This window comes from Haliotis rufescens, unplaced genomic scaffold (genome assembly GCF_023055435.1).
Source record: "Haliotis rufescens isolate VD_foot unplaced genomic scaffold, xgHalRufe1.0.p SCAF_7, whole genome shotgun sequence".
Taxonomy (NCBI): Eukaryota; Metazoa; Mollusca; class Gastropoda; order Lepetellida; family Haliotidae; genus Haliotis; species Haliotis rufescens.
Window position 1 is genome coordinate 26007128 of NW_025964361.1, and position 13537 is coordinate 26020664.

The 13537-nt window shown below is 42.6% G+C and overlaps 1 protein-coding gene across 1 annotated transcript in view; it reads right to left on the minus strand.

Moving 5' to 3' along the window:
* The window catches only part of LOC124137511, a 62934-nt gene extending 55544 nt beyond the window's left edge, over nt 1-7390 (minus strand). Inside the window, exons 1-3 of the mRNA XM_046503845.2 lie at nt 7311-7390; nt 5238-5256; nt 590-942 (exon numbers count right to left, since the gene is read on the minus strand). Of these exons, the coding sequence (XP_046359801.2) occupies nt 590-942; nt 5238-5256; nt 7311-7355 (417 nt within the window). The 5' untranslated portion in view covers nt 7356-7390. The remainder of the gene's footprint in view (nt 1-589; nt 943-5237; nt 5257-7310) is intronic.
* Nucleotides 7391-13537: the final 6147 nt, after the last annotated feature.

Genomic DNA, 13537 nt, shown 5'->3' on the forward strand with positions numbered 1-13537 from the left:
TACATTGATTATGAAATATATTTTAAATTAATATTTAAACGGAGAGATGCTCTGTGGTCATTTGCAGTTCTACTAGTTGTTTGTGAAATTGGGAGATCATCTCTTTACAACAGCTGGAATATAACTGTATGCTTCGTGAAAGAACAACACAAAAAGCTGTCTCAAATCTTAGGATGTGTATCAATCAAACGGTAGCAGTTAACCGAAGTTCACATAGTCTCATAAGGCACGAATTACAAGGTCTAAGGACCTGTTTGTATCAGTGGAACAGGTAAAATTGAAAGGATGCATCAATTCATTCATTTTTCTTAAAATATGGTACTTGTTATTTCCCTGCCTTGCGTTCGGCATTATTGGGATAAAACAAGGGCTGGTCGAGTATCAGAATTCTGTGCCTTAGTGGTTTTCATGTTAAACTGCGACATGATATCTCAGTGGGCTAGGTCAAGCAGATAGACACACACACGCACGCACCCACACGCGCGAATGACGTCGCTATAAAACTGCCTTGAGCTTGAACGCGACGTTAAACCCCATCATATCTCACCACATTCATTTGTTGACATTACTGAGATATATTCCACCTTACCTTTCCGCCTTCAGGGTCCACATACAAGGGGTCGGACACCAGATCTGGGAGATGACTCAGCTGCTGCGTCCAGTCCCAGTACGGGATGCTCACCGTGGACTTATGCCTCATCAACGCCCGCTCCATCTGCACGACGTACAGACGATGCCACAACGGAAACGAGGGCATACCGTGGAGACAACACGCCACCTTGCGGCCGTGACCGTCAACACAGCCTGCTGGCGCGCCGTGATAGGCAGCAATGGCCTGGTATCCCATGCTGCCTTCATCCTCTTGGATGTCGTGCATTGCTTGCTCCAGGGCAAGAATCTCATCAGAGGTCAAGTTGTCCACATTTTTCCTAGTAACGGTGTCTGGAAATATTAGATACAAACAATTATCGTTTGATTAAAAAATGTGTATCTAAACTTTGGTTGATAAGGAATACCATTTCCATACCATGAAGTGCGTAAACACGTCAAGTGAGTGAGTGAGTTGATTTAATGCCTCTATGAGTATTCAAGTTATATCACGGCGTGTCAGCTTAATGTCGAAGGAAAGCCCGAAGAGAGGTTTCAGACGTTTACCACTTAAATGAAACCCACGAGCACGGATATGGTGCTGACAAACCCAGCAACATAATCGGTGCGAACCGGGATTCGACCCACAATCGTAGGTTTGGGTCGTTCCCAAAGGACGCAACTCTGCACAGCGAATTGTGGCGCCTAAGACGACTGGGCCACTCGTGCCCTCTATTTGATAATGCGTAACAAATATGCATATTGTACTTTTTAAATTCCATCAATTATCAGAGGATTCTCAGAATATTTACACTTAAATAATACAACTATGTCTATAAGAGTATCAAAGATAATGGACTTCGTAGGATTAGTTCGTGAGTTAGTTGGATTTATTGCCGCTTTGAACACTATTTCAGTTATATTACAGCCCGTCATCTTGAACCGGACGACCCAAACGATGCAGGGCCCCGTTCCTCAAAGCGATCTTAGCACTACGATGATCGTAAGCCTATGTTAAAGTATGGGACTTACGATCACCTTAGCGCTAAGTTAGCTTTGCGGAACGGGGCCCAGGTCGTTTACATTATATCAGCACGCACGAATACGGTTACCGTGTTACAAAACAAGGGTAATAATCAAAGTCGGTAGGAATTAGGGTCTCGAAGCCACGGATCCTGATACGGTTAAGGGACGCAACTGGGGTTAGAACAGACGATGTCAGGGGGTTGTCAGTGTGTATGTAACAAGGCTGACTGTGTGTCTCCATGGCGGCGGCATGGATTGCTGCTCGGGCACAATATTCCCCGACAGAATAACATCATAGTTAATGTGATTGGTGATGTTACCGATTCGATAAACCATTGCCTTAAAATGCAGGGGCGGTCGGGTAGTCTAGTGGTTAAAGCCTTCGCTCGTCACGCCGAAGACCCGGGTTCGATTCCCGTCATGGGTACAATGTGTGAAGCCCATTTCTGGTGTCCCCCGCCGTGATATTGCTGGAATATTGCTAAAAGCGGCGTAAAACCATACTCACTCACTTAAAATGCAAATGATCATCAGACAAGACCTACATATACTGAAGACTATACAGCGATGCCATGCCTACTTCCTCGGAATATTTTGCCTAATTAACTTTCCCCAATTACTTAGCTATAGTTTTTTTTTAGACAATCGTGGCTGAAAATTCTTTGGCACTGCATAATAAAATGGGGCAGTTCATTTATATATTACATTTCTGTGTGGTTTCTTCAATGAATGATCATACCCGCGCGTTTCTTATCTTAAGTATATTATATAAGGAATAAAAGTATACTCACCGACAAAAGAAACGCGAATACCATATATGTTGGTTAACCTATGAAGAATTACTCATATTATCGTGTGATAACCCACGCTTCGTTCTTCATTGCTCTTTGCGATTATATTGCGTAGCTGTCTTATATATCCTGATATATGTATATAAGGGTACAGGCAAATACTCGAGTTTCAATAACTATACACTGCAGATTGCACAAACTCCACTTTTCACATTGAAGCAAATTGATTTCATATACACTGCACGGTGTGTGCAGTCACGTGTTTGTTGTTCGAGGTCTGTCATGCTGAAATGTACAGGTTTCAAGAAGCACGAGAGTTTCAAGTGTCTATAAATTGTATACTTAACATGTATGATATTTACATGACTTCATGACATAGTCCATGTCAAGTCAGCATGCTCTGGGATACCTATACAAATCGGCTTGAAACACAAGCTGTATCGATGACAAGCTATTTGATAACAGAGTCACGTGAGAAGTATATTTACATGAGTAAAGAAATAGACGAACGTTTCTCTGCTTGGGGATTTACAGGTCACCAATCTATTTGTACTGTTGAAGGAATATATTAAAGTACTTAGAGTTAATGCAGAAAGTATAAGACAACATATTTTAAAACCTGTGACGGCCTCGTATCATTACTATTGACGTAATTACGAAAGAAAAACATTGTATCTTTTTACCATGGCTTAGAAATTCTTATAAAATTTATCAGGTTCAGTGACTTCGAATTTGTTCTTTTCAAAACTTTCGTTTTTTCGATTTACTACAAAGGGTCAAAGAATGATTATACATATCATTCTGTTTAACATTCTGATAATGTTGCGTCGCATTACTTCGGGTTTCCTCCCACATTAAGCTGACACGCCGCGATATAGCTGTTATACTGTTAAAAGAGACGTTAAACCCAACTCATTTTAAGCGGGGACAAAGCCAATGTTTCAGATGGGTATTTGTGAAGTTCGGAGCTGGTGCTATCTTGGTCGTAAAAGTCGACATAATGTACCACCATTTTTATAGACTTCCTGACTGCTACATTCGGCGATAAGAGGGTTGAAGAGACTTTGTACCACAAAACGTTTGACGTCGAACCATCGCCTCTTCAAGCTTACCTTAGTCAACCTATATGCCGTCTGAGGCGTCGCGATTCGCTGTGCAGAGTTGCGTCCCTTTGGCACGCCAGAAACCTATGATTTTGGGTTCGAATCCCGGTTCGCCCTGATTATGTCTCTAGGTTTGTCAGCACCGGAGTGGTAAACATCTGGGACCTGCATTACTTCGGGCTTTCCTCCCAGATTAAGCTGACACGCCGCGATATAACTGGAATACTGTTAAAAGCGGTGTTAAACCAAACTCACTCACTCGATTTACTACGACACATGTAGAGGTGAGGCTAAAAACAACATTTCAGGAAGTGTTTTTCTGATACTTAGTCTTCTGTTTTTCTATGGAAATATGTAGGCACAGACACGTATCAAATAGTTATATTATATCTTGAAGTTCTAATAATGCTGCTTTTTCATTCATTTTAGCAATTATACGTCTGTATTTGATAATGCCACAAATCTAGACCTAAGAATGAATAAAGCTGGCATGAACATGTCCGAAAATGTGCATGTGGTTACTTAACATTTGACAATTTAAATATGCCAATAATTGGCATGTATATTTGGTCCTTACGAAACGCTTGGTATCTCCCACGGCAATGGCAGCAATACTTTATGGTTTTACGCGGCGTTCAGCAATAGTTCATCATTCATTTGAAAAGACCAAATTCGAATTCATTGAATCTGATAAATTGAAAAACATTATCCTAAACCCTTTACTCATTTCTTACAATAGGCAGAGCACGAGTGGTCCAGTCGTCTAAGGAGCTTCAATTAGCTTTGCTGAGTTCGTTAAAGGGTTATCTGCGGTAGGAACTACCGCACTCTAGTGAGCAGAGCTTATACGAGTGATCTGACAGGTCAATATGACGTCATGATAACACACACATTTCATTGGTTAATGCGTAAACGGGTGACGTCATGTAAACACCGCCACCTTGCGGGCTATTTATAGTCAGGGTGGGGCTTTAGACTGACAGAAACCTATGATCGTGGGTTCGAATCCAGGTTCGTCACTAGATTTGTCAGCACCATACCTGTACTCATGAGTTTTAAGGTTAAGTGGAAAACGTCTACGACCTGCATCACTTCGGACTTTCCTGTCGTCGTGATATAACTGCAGTGCTGTTCAAGACGGCGTAAACCAAAGTCACTCTGGGCGAAAAGGCTCGTCTTCATACCTTGTCCTTTATTCACAAAGGCGCACTGAACGGGTGGTACCGACAGGGCATGTTTACCCCGACACCGGGTCGATACCTTGGGGAAACCAAGGAATGAGCGCATTGGTCCTTAAATTACCAGGCTACCCGTGTGTCACTGAGGTGAGGTGAGGTGAAATTTGGTTTAACGTGTAACGCTGCTTGTACTAGTCCGGACTGATGCCGATTTATAGTGCTAGCCCACTGAGATACCATGCCGCAGTTTAACATGAATACCCCACTCAGACACAGTTTACTGTCTCCAAGCCGACCAGTCCTTGACCAGTCCCTTAATGCCGAACGCCAGACAGGGTAACAACAATTACCATCTATTAACGTTTTTGGTATGACGCGGCCGGGGATCGAACCCCGGACCTTCCGCTCTCCGGGCGGATGCTCTACCACTAGACCACGGAGGCGGTCGTGTGTCACTGAAGCTAGTAAGCTATATGTTACTAAAACACACACTTGTACATGTATATACACTGAATGGGTTAGCTGGTGTCTTATTGAAATATGGTACTTACCAATTGATGACATGGTCCCCTGAAATGCAATCACAACAGAATAAGCAGGAGTATATTTCTGATAAAAAGTCAGTTTTCCAGTAGGATCGCAAACTTGTCATAGCTTGAGCGAATATATATACTCGACCTACTCAATCATAAACATATCCACACTTTTTTAATCCGAAATCCGAAAAATAGAACACGATATTATTTAAAGATATAAGATGTATCGTAACAAATAAATTGTTCAAGAACATGATAAATTTGGGTCTAAGTATTGATCGGAAAGTTCTGCGATGTATATGCGCACAGAGTAATGATGCTACTAATACTGCTACAACTACTAGTTTGAAACGTAATTGATTGCTGTAATTAGTAGAAAGCGTTGAGGTTCGCACTGTCCTGAATAAACACAAAAACCGATTGTGTTGAATTAAAGTCGGATCGTGGTGGAGGTACGTTTTATGTCACTGGCGTTTAACACATATTGAGCGTATCAAAACAATGTCTTAGGGCTACAAAGATGACAAGCATAACGTGTCAATCACAGCACGTTAGGCACAGCATGGCAGGCACAGCATGTCATTCATAACGGGTCCGGCACAGCCGGTCAGTCATAACGCGTCCGGCACAGCTCGTCAATCATAACGTGTCCGGCACAGCCCGTCAATCATAACGTGTCCGACACAGCCCGTCATTCATAACGTGTCCGGCACAGCTCATCAATCATAACGTGTCCGGCACAGCCCGTCAATCATAACGTGTCCGACACAGCCCGTCATTCATAACGTGTCCGGCACAGCATGTCATTCATAACGTGTCCGGCACAGCCCGTCAATCATAACGTGTCCGGCACAGCCCGTCATTTATAACGTGTCCGGCACAGCCCGTCAATCATAACGTGTCCGGCACAGCCCGTCATTCATAACGTGTCCGGCACAGCCCGTCATTTATAACGTGTCCGGCACAGCCCGTCAATCATAACGTGTAGCCCGTCAATCATAACGTGTCCGGCACAGCCCGTCAATCATAACGTGTCCGGCACAGCCCGTCATTCATAACGTGTCCGGCACAGCTCATCAATCATAACGTGTCCGGCACAGCCCGTCATTTATAACGTGTCCGGCACAGCCCGTCAATCATAACGTGTAGCCCGTCAATCATAACGTGTCCGGCACAGCCCGTCAATCATAACGTGTCCGGCACAGCCCGTCAATCATAACGTGTCCGGCACAGCCCGTCAATCATAACGTGTCCGGCACAGCCCGTCAATCATAACGTGTCCGGCACAGCCCGTCAATCATAACGTGTAGCCCGTCAATCATAACGTGTCCGGCACAGCCCGTCAATCATAACGTGTCCGGCACAGCCCGTCAATCATAACGTGTCCGGCACAGCCCGTCAATCATAACGTGTCCGGCACAGCCCGTCAATCATAACGTGTCCGGCACAGCCCGTCAATCATAACGTGTAGCCCGTCAATCATAACGTGTCCGGCACAGCCCGTCAATCATAACGTGTCCGGCACAGCCCGTCAATCATAACGTGTCCGGCACAGCACGTCAATCATAACGTGTCCGGCACAGCCCGTCAATCATAACGTGTCCGGCACAGCTCATCAATCATAACGTGTCCGGCACAGCCCGTCAATCATAACGTGTAGCCCGTCAATCATAACGTGTCCGGCACAGCACGTCAATCATAACGTGTCCGGCACAGCCCGTCAATCATAACGTGTAGCCCGTCAATCATAACGTGTCCGGCACAGCCCGTCAATCATAACGTGTCCGGCACAGCCCGTCAATCATAACGTGTCCGGCACAGCCCGTCAATCATAACGTGTCCGGCACAGCCCGTCAATCATAACGTGTCCGGCACAATTTATCACGCAGTAACATTATTTTCAGCTGTATAACCATCACGGTGCAGGTGCTAATAATTTGGTGACTGTATTCAGAGCGAATATAATATTCGAACTAGCAGTTCCTGACACGGCTAGGGTACGCAACTCTGCACAACGCATTGCGATACAATCATAGACCATTAAGGCCATTTGTGACATCACGCCAAACAAAGACAATTACGACTTACCCCAAAGAAAAGAGGGACCGCGAACAACGCCAAGATCGCCCACATGATCAAACCAGTAGTTTCTGGTGATGATGCTGACCTCTCAGACTGAGAGTCTTTTATAGTAACCCATCGTCATGTGACGCATACATTTGGGTTAATCCATTGTGTTTAAAGGGAAGTGGTTCCTTACACACGTGTGACTATATGACATATTATTATAATAATTATTATAATGTGTTAATAAAATTTTGTATTTGAACATGAATTTGGATTATTCAGATGCATTAAGACATATCAACGTACATTGCATAGTCCAGATCCCCTTCAGGTCGAATATGGTACCGTCTGTAAAAGTTAGGTTATCAGTGTCGCCCTTGTCAAATTACGACCGATATTTCTCAATGAAGCAATTTGTGAATGGGTCAGCTATCCATACTGGGCGATAGGAAACGAATTCTCAGTTAAAAGAAATTACACATTGCACAATACGTTATGTACTTTATACTTGTTCAACTGAATATTTTGCAATTTAACTTTAACTTACACATATGTTAACTTGTTAGTGCTTGTCATCTGATCTTTATATGACTTATGCATGAGGTACTAGTATTTCAATTGTGCGTAATTATTTGAAGTGAATAAGACGATGTAACAATTTCGATATATTATAAAACTATACAGCGCCTCAGCCGTGGGGCTTTAACTTACTCCTGACAGAAATGGACAGAAACATTTAGCCATGGAGAGGAACTTTTATGATGAAAAGTATTTGCGTTCAAGCAGAGACGAATCTGGCATTCAAACCAACAAACAACAGATCCTGACTCTCTAATACATTTCTGTAGTCATCAGAAATATCTGCCAAAAGCAGAGTCGACTGTACGATTCCGACTGTATCGTGAGCATGTGTTTATGAATAACCTTCAAACAGTGATGATACGAAGTATCAACAGATGCAAAGGCAAGTCAATTGGTCAACTGACAGCAAGTCAAACAGGAAGGCCCAAACTGGGCCTCTCGTTGCCCATAGCAAGTCAAGCAGGAAGGCCCAAACTAGGCCTCTCGTTGCCACAGCACGTCAATCAGGAATGCCCAAACTGGGCCCTCGTTGCCAACAGCAAGTCACGCAGGAAGGCCCAAACTGGGCCCTCGTTGCCCACAGCAAGTAGAACAGGAAGGCCCAAACTGGGCCCCTCGTTGCCCATAGCAAGTCAAGCAGGAAAGCCCAAACTGGGCCCCTAGTTGCCAATAGCAAGTCAAGCAGGAAGGCCCAAACTGGGCATCTTGTTGCCCATAGCAAGTCACGCAGGAAGGCCCAAACTGGGCCAATCGTTGCCCATAGCAAGTCACGCAGGAAGGCCCAAACTGGGCCCCTCGTTGCCCATAGCACGTCAAGCACGAAGGCCCTCGCTGTAGGTCATGGACGGACAACACCGGTGAAACTCGCCTTCACGAAAAAAGGTGCGGGCAAGCCAGGTATCATAATCGGGTCGAATTTCGGATTCGAACGCATGACCAGAGACGGGACCTTGACACTGCGTTCTTCGAGCTTATGAACAAGGTAAGCACATACACGTGTAGGATGATTGAGCTGAGAATGAAAATCGAGTGCAGACTGATCCATCGATCGGGGTAATATTGTTACAGTAGTACTTTTAGCATGCTTTAGTGTGTGGATTTGTCGCTTTATTAATATGCAAATTATTATTATTTTCAGATTAAAATAAATAAATGCAGCCAAGAGGGTTTAGTCAGGTTGGTTACGCTCATCATCAGCTCAGGACCATTGCCCACTCTACACGCAGCCCAGACAGCGAATGGGACTTCTCCCAGGAAGCGGTGCCTAGTCGAATCCACCCAGACTCCGCAAACACTTCAGACTTCTGCATAACCCAGATTGTCAGAAGGGCTGTATTTATGGTAGCAAACCCGGGTACTCTCCCAATGTCGGTCAACAGATCGGGTGGTACCAAACCTAAGGCACCGAGAACCATGGGGAGTCGGACAACTTGGTACTTGGGATGCAAGCGTGACATTTTGGAAGCAAGATCCGCATATTTGCATGTTTTTTCCTGAATCTTTTCAACCACATTAGTATCAAAAGGGAGCGAAAACTCCGACCGAAATGGTATATATTATTTCATTGGATTTATCAAAAAGGACAGGATCAGGTTTGTTGGTCCGGAGAGGTCTGAGGCTGTCTACGGGCCTATTCCAAAGAATTGTGTATTTATCATTTTCCATGACACCCTCTACATATTCTGGGTCGTACAATGGATGGACCTCTGTGTCAAAACCACAAGCATGGCGAAGACGGTAATACAAGGATGATCAACTCCATCTTGTCGCTTATGATACTGTGTTTGTGCCAAAGCTGGGCATCCACTGACAATGTGTGTGACATTAAATTCATTGCATAATCTACATTTCCTATTTACATTTCTGTGTAAATTCACACATTGACGGTTTCGAGTGGGGAGTGACTGGTCCCGAGTAGCACACAGAAACCCTTCTGTTTCACTTTTCAGGCCAGCCGACTTCATCCAAAAGAAGGACTCAAATAAATTCGACGCAGTGGTCGTTCAGATAGCCACTCCTTGAAAAACCGAATCTGGGCCGATTTGAAATGGCACTTCGCTTGGTTGACTCTGATTTCTGTAAGCGTCCAGCAGTACAGAACCATCAACAAATTCAACATTGACATAGAGATTATATCCCACTTCCTTGTCTCGTTCAAAGAAACTGTGGAATGCCTTGTTTTCATGATGAGTTATGACGTGCTTCACAAGAGGATCATCAGACAAATAATCGTGTGCAAAATTGCACAATACAATTCTATCATGAAGAGCCTCTGCGTTAATTAAACCACGCCCTCCCATTATAATTGGTAAATATAAGCGCTTGAGGGAGGAGCGATTGTGCTTGAATCTATTGTGTCAATACCCTGAATTTATTGTTTCGTCCAGTCAGCAACGCCAACAGAATACAAAAGGATGGGTACAGCATAAGTATTTGTGGCTTTGACTTTATTGCGAACGTTCAGCTCTGAACTCCAGATTTTTCTTCTTCTTCTTCTCAATCATTTTAATAATTTTATAATTATAAATGAAGAAAGTGGCCTGTGACGCACTAATTGAGTGAAGAAAACGACGCCAGCAAATTCAGTGTAACACTGTTAAACTCAATCACAAAAATGATTTGTTGAGGAAACAAACGACAAACAATATCGAGTTGGGACACTAATGTAGACAGATGGTTTTACTGATTTTTCGTAATCTTATCGCAAATTGTACATTAAGTTTTAGATCTTAATTTTATCACGTGTTGCATTCACAGACACACCTTTCTTTGATCGTTCCGCCATGATGTGGCTAGAATCTTGCTAAACGGTGTTAAACCAACCTGTCTCACTCACTCTTTGTTTATCAGCTGGTTTACGAATTTGGTAAGTGATTGAAAAAAGAGAGAAACTGTTCTTTCTTTGTTTTTAAGAAGAGGAAAAAAGTTAAGACTAGTTTATCGTTTCCAGGGAAACAAAAGCACACACTGCTTGAGTGAGTGAGTGAGTGAGTGAGTGAGTGAGTGAGTGAGTGAGTGAGTGAGTGAGTGAGTGAGTTGGGTTTAACGCCGCTTTTAACATTATTCCATCACGGCGTGTCAGCTTAATTCGTGAGGAAAGACCGAAGTGATGCAGGTCTCAGAGGTTTACCACTTCGGTGAAACCCACGAGCACGGGTATGGAGACATTTCTTGAAGTGAACCTATGAATAGTGAAGCGTATAACACTAGGGCAGAGAGGGAAACAAATTGTGATTTTTTTACACGGAATATGATGAATAATAACTGCATTTCTCAAATGTCGTTTAAGGTACAGTGCGATATCTTTTAGAGATTAACTATCACTTGTCCATAGAAATAGCTGAATATTTAAATGTACGGATACGACATTTAGACTTTATTAAGAGTTGATATTGAATGTATTTTGTACAACAATGTATGGTCAATGTACAAGCATACTAATAACTAGCTCCAAGGCTATAAGGGAACAACATTAGTTGGAAACATGAGATAACAATTGCTGAGTCGGCTTAATTGAGACAGTGAAGAATTAGGTCACGGACGTTTCATCTGAGGGTTTAAACCCAGCACAGACTCGTTCAGCAACTACGCAGTTAGATCGCCAAAATCGAGGCCCTGGGCAATCATTGGTTAAAACTTTTCATATTGCTCTTGAATATTTGAAACTATTGGTATTCATTAACTTTAATTTTTGCTGTAAGTCTACAGATGTCATATTATTAACAAATGTATTTATTGCTTAAAACATTGTTGTTTCATAGAAGATTTCTAATTCCTTGCTCATATCTGTATTTAAAAAAGAAATATTTGTCGATTGTTTGGTAAAATGGTTGCTAATTATTGTTCATCGCCGCTGCCGACTTTGCAAACATTTCAGTATACCGTATTCGACGTAATAAGCACCCCACTCTAATAAGCGCGATATTTGCTAATATATTGGCTAGTGAACAATCCAAATTTGCACCCCTTCCGACTGATCAATGTACACACGACTTATTTATTCATGTATAATACGCACTCGTGTGTTATTAACTCTTAATTATCGGCAATTAAATTCTGGAAAAATATATCTGTCGTATATAAACATTTCAGGCTGTCAGCAAAAACTAGGGAATTTATGGTCTTTCAACTCTGTTTCTTTTCACCAAAATAATTTCTAATAAGAACCCCCTATTTTTAATTTTGAGAACGCCCTGGGCGCTTTTTACGTCGGATACGGTATGTGTTTGTTTGTTTGCGTGTGTGTGTGTGTGTGTGTGTGTGTGTGTGTGTGTGTGTGTGTTTGTTTCTTTGTGTGTGTGTGTTTCTGTGTGTGTGTGTGTGTTTCTCTCTCTCTCTCTCTGTGTGTGTGTGTGTGTGTGTGTGTGTGTGTGTGTGTGTGTGTGTGTGTGATATATTCCGGGATAGAATAAGTCTTCAGCAACCCATGTTTGCCGTAAAAGGCAACTATTCTTGGCGTAAAAGGCGACTAACGGGATCGGGTGGTCAGGCTCGCTGACTTGGTTGATGCATGTCATCGATCCCAATTGCGTGGATCGATACTCATGATATCAATCACTGGATTGTCTGGTCCAGACTCGATTATTTACAGATCGCCGTCATACAGCTGGAATATTGCTGAGTGCTGCGTAAAACAACAAGCCAACCAACCAACCAACCCCTCTTGCTGATCTGTTTTTGATGCATATGAATCAGAATTTCTGCTCGGATTGGCAAAGTCAAAACAAGGGGCATTTGGCCAAGAAGCTTAAAGGGGCACTGATCTAAAGCAATTCCCCGGGACTGGTTGTTGCCTTTGTTATTGTTTTTCCCCCGTGAGTACCCGGATGATACGCAACGCAACTGAGCGTGACAAGAGACTGGGCTACCGTCTACAAGGACAGATAAATAAACTTGGAGGCAATATTTGTTTTACTCATTTTTGAACACTGATTGGTTAACCGTGATCTATAAAGATTTCGACAAAGGGCGAATGTTAATTAATTTCTTCAGCCTAAACAAACAGACAAAAAAGAACGGTGGAGCTGATCGGATGTCGTCATTTGGAAATACCCTTGATTGTTATAGTTTATAATAATTAAAAAAAAGTATCCATGCAGAGAAAGCATTTTTGGATTTCGGATAGCGTCGATAATACGATTACTTCTCCCTTGTTGTCACCCACGGTTTATGGTATAACCCTACACTTGTGTTTTTGTCGTCATTCACTTGATGCTCAGTTAATGAATTTATTACAGGTATAATTAGTGGTAGCACCACTCAGATTTCCTGACAAAGGTTCCCATTTGGCATTTATTGTGTTTGGGGTAATTATTCAATCTAAATTCAGGTTTGAAGTGAGGTGGAATGTTTGTTATGTAATATGCACGTGGCAGCCCAGCAAGAGATGAATGATCAGTTGATTTACTTTTTTTGTAAATCAACGGATCGTTTCTAGTCATCAAAGGATTAACAGAAAATACACTAATTAATTAATCACTGCTATCTTGCACAGTCGATATGTCAAAAGTGAGTGTTTACATGTCTAGGTTTACTAAAACAAAGGGAATACACTTATATCATGGCGTGAAGTGTCGATGTAAAAACAACATACCTTGTTCAAAGGGTTAACCGATAATACGTTGATTGATTGCTCATTGTTTTCTAACTCAGTGGATTTTTTTAGG